The sequence below is a fragment of the Guillardia theta genome (genome assembly GCF_000315625.1).
Source record: "Guillardia theta CCMP2712 unplaced genomic scaffold GUITHscaffold_46, whole genome shotgun sequence".
In the NCBI taxonomy this organism is placed as follows: domain Eukaryota; class Cryptophyceae; order Pyrenomonadales; family Geminigeraceae; genus Guillardia; species Guillardia theta.
In genome coordinates, this window is record NW_005434628.1 from 459,034 (window position 1) to 464,966 (window position 5,933).

Consider the following 5,933-nt stretch of genomic DNA (forward strand, 5'->3'; position numbering starts at 1 on the left):
TCAGCAGAGTCCGATACGGTCACTGCCGTACAGACGGGAGTCAGGCTCGGCGCCGGGTCGGCCGGGACTCCCGAGCCTGAGTCCGGAAAGCCGAGTCAGGGCCCGGGGGCATGGCAGTGACCGGCGGTGCGGCGATCGGACGGCCCTCCCGGCCGGGCGCCGGGCCGGTACGGTACGGTAGTACACTGAATGCCATGATGGCAGCCCGGTACCGGGGCCAGGCCCGGCCCGGCTGGTTTCAATGCTCTCCAGGCTTTAAACTTTCCAGTCACGGGCCGAAAGCCCCGGGCCCGGGCCCTGTCTGGCACGCCCTCAGTCACGGGGGCGGCCGGCCCGGCACGGGCGGCCGCCGCGCCGCAGGAGCGCGGGCTGGGCCCAGCCTGAGTCACTCACTGTCATCAGTGATGCCGGGGCCACAGTTTGCGGCCGGGCCCTAAGTTTATTATTAGGATTAGTTAGGAAATAAATGTTTTAAGATTTGTGTGCTTTTTATTTGGGAATGTATTTTGAAAATTTATAGATAATTTTTCAAATAAATATTCCTCATTTCTCTATTAAGGCATTGAAGCTTACACGGCCAACACCGGTGCAAACTAGTAGTAATCAAAGGGATATTGGTGGGTAGTTGAGAGGAGGGGTACCAAAGAGATTTTATTAGATGGCCCCCCACCCTACCCACTTTGTACTATCCCCCCACATCTTATACCCCTAAAGATGAGCTCAAGATTTCTATCACCCGTTCTTTCAAATCATAATACCCCCCACCATTGACTTGTCATCTGTCTGCTTACTCACCCCTACCCCTACAAAATCTATACCACCCCCCTTCGCATCATGCCATGGAATGGGCTCCGTGCAAGTTAGTTATGACTACCCCCACATTGGACCCGAAATTGGAGGGTGGGTACTTCAATCCTCACACTCCCAGGGTACAACAGTGAACATGGCCTGGAGCGCTATTCCTCCATGGCGCGAAACCTCCACCCTGCCTCCATCTCCCATCTCCTATCATCATGCATCCTTCCCGGTTCCTTGCATCCTCCTCGTCACTTCTCTCCCCCCTCTTCACTGTGCCTTGCCCTTTTCCCCCTGCATGGCTCCTGCTCCCTTGTCCTTCTGACTCAATTATCTTCTTGTCCACCTGGACTTTCAGCTCCTGAAGCTTTCCTTGCCCCCTCTTGTTTCTCGTGCTCCAACGTGCCCTCTTTACGCCCTTCCTTCATCTGGTCCATCGTGCTGCTCTGCCCCTCTTGCTCATCGATGCCTGTTTGCTGCCCATTGTCAATCTCCTCGATCACCTTCCCCAGCTCAACCCCGTTCGTCCTCCTCTTTTGGTTTTCTTGGCTTCGTTTCACTGCAGGAGCGCCTTCTGTCCTGCTATGATGATCTTCTCAACCAGACCTCCTTTGTCACCTTGCGCTCCTATATTTTCAGGCAGTCTGAACTGAAGAACAAGCAGCAGCATTCAGCCCGAGTGTTGTCTTCTGCATAGCGTTAACTCATTTGTCATGGCGTGTCTACCTTTGGTCTGTCTGTCTGATTTCTCCTTGTTTATCTCTTTCCTGGTGTATCTCAGAATGAGAAACTCCCCCTCTCAATCATCACCTCCGTGTCTAGCGATGTTGATGCTCATCGTTGTTAATCTCATCTTGATTTCATGCTTGCTTTGTTGTCTGACTCTCATTGAGCAGGTCACCGTTTTGGCTCAAGATGGAGATGGAATCTAGTCAGAGGGAACACTACAGCGTTCACGATGATGTGCCGGGAGTCTTAACGGAGGCGTATGTAATCGAAGCGTCCTCCACAGGTCAGAAGGGTCAGCTCTATTACTTTGACGCAAGTTTGACCGCAAGTATTCAGATTTGGAATGTCAGCGGAGCATGTACGGATGGCTCGTTCAAGGGGCCAACACAGCGCGGGATAGTAGCGAGGTTCCTTGAACCACTACAAGTCGGACGATGACTGCTGTTGTCGCAGATTCCGGCTCCGTCCCGAGCCCCGTCGGGGTACGAGACCGATGAAGGAGCGAAGGTGGAGACAATCATCTCGCGATGCCCGAGCTCGCAATGCAAGGAAGCGGAGGAGGAGGAGGTGATGGACTGCATCATCTGCTTGGAGGGAATGGACGATATGAGCAAGGTCTCTACTCTTCCCTGCAAGCATTCCTTCCACGAGCCCTGCATCATGAGGTTACCTCGTAGCGTGCTAGGACCTCTGGCCCTTAGAGCTCTTACCAGGTGGATGGAAGCGAGGGGCGAGCTCCGGCTATCACGCCGATGCCCGCACTGCAACCAGGAAGTCGATGAGCCTGCAAGCAAGCCTGACATCAGCAACATAGAGGCCGAGCTGCTCTCAGCCATAGAGATGGTAAGGCTGTGCTTCTTGGCTTTACCCTTGTCCGACCTTGCTTCCAACTTGAGCCTGAGACTTTGTCGAGTCAAGCTCTCGCTTCCATGTCTTATTCCGATGATCCTGCTCTCATGATGTCACAATCAGCATGTGCTCGCTCTGATTTGGTTTCCTGGCAGGAAAGCGTCTTCTCGATCTGCTCAGGCCACTACTGGTGAGACCTCATTTGCTCCTTCTTCAAACTCGCTCACACACGTTGTCATAGCAATCAAACATCGCTGAGGTTTTCCTGTTCATCTTTCAGCTGCAAGCATGTGCTGATTCTATTTGCAGGCGAGCATTTTACATAGTCTTCTTTGTATTCTTCGTCTTAATCATCATCAATGTCATCTTTCTCTTTCTGAGCTAACAAGATCAAACTCAATACAAATAATCCTAAGGTAATACAAACGGCTACGCGGTCGAACCCCAAGCCCTAGAAACTGACTGTCCTGCCATGGCGCATCCTGACTGACTGGCTCCTCGGATGCCGGGTCAGCACAGCGAGACTGCTTGAGAGCAAACCATTGCTAGCAAGATCAGTTTGGTGGAGTGTAACGATAGTTGACGAGGGGGAGAAGTGAACCCAGTAACTCAGGCACGCGCATCTAGTCTCCTCCCCTCCTCCTCTCTCAAGACTTGACTTCAGCTCTCTGAGTCTCGCAGCCTCAAGATACGTGCGATTCGAACCCTCCTTCGCCCCGCCCCAACCAAGCGATGGCTCCCTCGCACGTGCTGCTCGGCAATCAAACCCGGGGGGGGAAACGCCTCAAGCAAAGATCGACAACAAGGAGTTTTCATTGAATATCTACATACATGCGTCTTCATAATATACATACTCTACTCTTAGCAAATAGTATCCTCCTCTCCGCCCAGCTCCGGCTTCAGGCCTTGGCCTCCCTCTCGTCGACTCTCGCGTCGCTCGCGACGGCAGCAGGCGCTCTTAGCTGGATGAGGTCCCCTGTTGCCCCGACCACCGTCCTGCCCGCTTGGATGAGGCGTATAGAGGCCTGCAGGGAGGCGAGCTGCTTAGCGCGGGAGGGGCCAAGGGAAGGGAGGGAGGAGGGGCGGGGGGTTGAGGGGAGCGAGGTGTGAGTAACGGCAGTATCGCAAGTCATTGCCTTGCTGGGGGAGTTCAGGGGAGGATTCGGTGATGGAGCGGTAGAAGGAGAGAGGAGGGGAGCGGGGAATAGGCAGGTAAGAAGTTGCGGTGGGAGAGCGTGAATGTGGGGGGGGGAGGCTGGGGAGGCTGGGGAGGGAGCCGTTCTATTAAAGACCACGGTTGGGGAAAGGTGGGGGAATTCGAGAAGTGGGGGAAATCTCCTCAAAAGCATGACTGCTGACTAAGAGGTATCGTGACACATGGTCCGTGACCCACCTGGTTGACATGTTCTCCTCGCATCAACTATAGTTTTGACTCCCTGGGTTGGCGGTCGGTCCTCGATCTCAAGATAAAGCCCGAGTCAACGGCCCTGTGATCGTGACGGTCACAGATGCTGACATGGTGCCGTGACGACTTGAATCACGGATGCGGGTAGGCTTACAGGCTATTGGGGGATAAGTCCTCCACTTTTCCCCATTGCTAAAACCAGACGCTCCTCCCCTTCGCCATAAGGACACTCCTTTGTCGTGCTCCCCTCCTCCAGCGCTTCCTCTCTCCTCTTCATAAACCCGATCCCCGAAGCAACCAATACTCGTCCCCTCCCCTCCCTTCCCCTCCCCTCCCAGCCCCACCCGCAACAAACCCATGATCTGCGATACTGCCGTTATTCACACCTCGATCCCTCCCTCAACCCCCCGCCCCTCCTCCCTCCCTTCCCTTGGCCCCTCCCGCGCTAAGCAGCTCGCCTCCCTGCAGGCCTCTATACGCCTCATCCAAGCGGGCAGGACGGTGGTCGGGGCAACAGGGGACCTCATCCAGCTAAGAGCGCCTGCTGCCGTCGTGAGCGACGCGAGAGTCGACGAGAGGGAGGCCAAGGCCTGAAGCCGGAGCTGGGCGGAGAGGAGGATACTATTTGCTAAGAGTAGAGTATGTATATTATGAAGACGCATGTATGTAGATATTCAATGAAAACTTCCTTGTTGTCGATCTTTGCTTGAGGTGTTTTCCTCTTTGCCAAGTTGATTGCCGAGAAGCACGTGCGGTCATTCGGAAGTTCATAGCCGCTGTGTACGGTACCGAGTGGGCCCGGGGCGGGGGGCGGCTCGGACACCGGCGCGGCCAGTGCCGCATGTTGGCCCCCGCTGAAACTTAAGTTCCGAAGTTCTGAGTACCGCTGAGTCCGATCCGACTCACTGTGTCACGGCGGGCCCGGCGGGGCCCGGGGGCCGGGCCCCGCCGGCCCCGATTCATATTACGCCGAGTCTGTGGCCCTACCGTACCTCGCTGAGTCGGAGCAAACTGCAAGCCTGAGCGGCAGCACCGTCCACAGCAGAACTTCGGATCCGAGGGCATCGTAATTCATACTAGAGTCAGTAGGCTCAGCACGGTCCCGCCCGGCAAAGGCCTTTCTTCCCATAATACATTCCATGGGCGGCCAGCACTGATGGCCTCTTGCAAGACGATCATCGCGGCGTTCAGTGCGCTTTCTGTGGTGGCTGGCGGATCGCTCGGCGAACCGTTGAAGGGAACGGCAGCCGCTGGATGGTCACTCGGCCTCGCAAGACGTCTCAGGTGATCCGACTTGCAAACGCATCCGGTCCAGGATCCGAAGTTTCGTCAGCTCAAGGCCTCCCTGTCCTACGCTGCCATCATCGCGGGTGCATCCCGGACGGTACTACGGTATGCGTCTCATTCCTTCGGCGGCGGCCACAGCGACATCGCTGGCATGGCCGCGCGAGGGCCTTGTCCTGCGCGCCACAGGGGCCCCGACAGCAGTCGGCAGGATTGGGGTTGGTTCTCGCTGTCTTTTCTCGGCTTCTCGCCGTTTGGCCTGTGCGACAGCCTGGCAGTGCCCGGCAGTGTCAGGGTCAAGCCTCCTCGACTCTCCTGATTGTCCTACGGTACGGAGTGATTTTTAAAAGTTAACTTTGAGTAAATCAATGATTAGTAGGCCCGGCTGCGCGCCCGGCCGGCCGGGCGCGGCGCGCCGGGCCCCGGGGCTGAGCCTCGGATGCCAGGGCCGGGCCAGGTCCGGACCGGGCAACTGGCAAGCGCCCTCCGGGCCGTCGGAGAAATTTGGCGAGAGAACAAAAGACAGAAAACTGAAAGTTGCCCCTATCCCTTAAAGTTGCTGCCCCCCGCCGGAAACTGACAGTGATAGCAAAATTTGAGCTGTTTGGTGCAAGGAAGGCTTGCTGCCCTTGGCAGTATTGATAGTATTCTTATGAGATGGTCTGAGGCGGACTTATTGTGTTTACCGGGCTCCTTCTTAGCTCTCAGCATTATAATCGGGGAATGGCTGAAGCGACGGAGAAGAAAACCCCGAAGAAAGGTGAGGGAGGGAGGGAGGGAGAGAGAGAGAGAGAGAGAGAGACGGAGGAAGGGAGGGAGAACGAGCGAGGACGGAGAGGGAGTGGGGAAAGAGGAGAGGGGAGAGAGAGGA

At 56.0% G+C, this 5,933-nt stretch overlaps 1 protein-coding gene across 1 annotated transcript; it reads left to right on the forward strand.

Moving 5' to 3' along the window:
* Positions 1 to 1,710: 1,710 nt before the first annotated feature.
* GUITHDRAFT_110614 (hypothetical protein) lies at positions 1,711 to 2,758 on the forward strand (the record flags this gene model as incomplete). Its single annotated transcript, XM_005830412.1, has 6 exons — positions 1,711 to 1,816; positions 1,861 to 1,931; positions 1,978 to 2,189; positions 2,238 to 2,367; positions 2,529 to 2,563; positions 2,683 to 2,758. The coding sequence occupies 6 exons, from the start codon at positions 1,711 to 1,713 to the stop codon at positions 2,756 to 2,758; spliced, it is 630 nt and encodes a 209-aa protein (XP_005830469.1).
* Between the last annotated feature and the right edge of the window lie 3,175 nt (positions 2,759 to 5,933).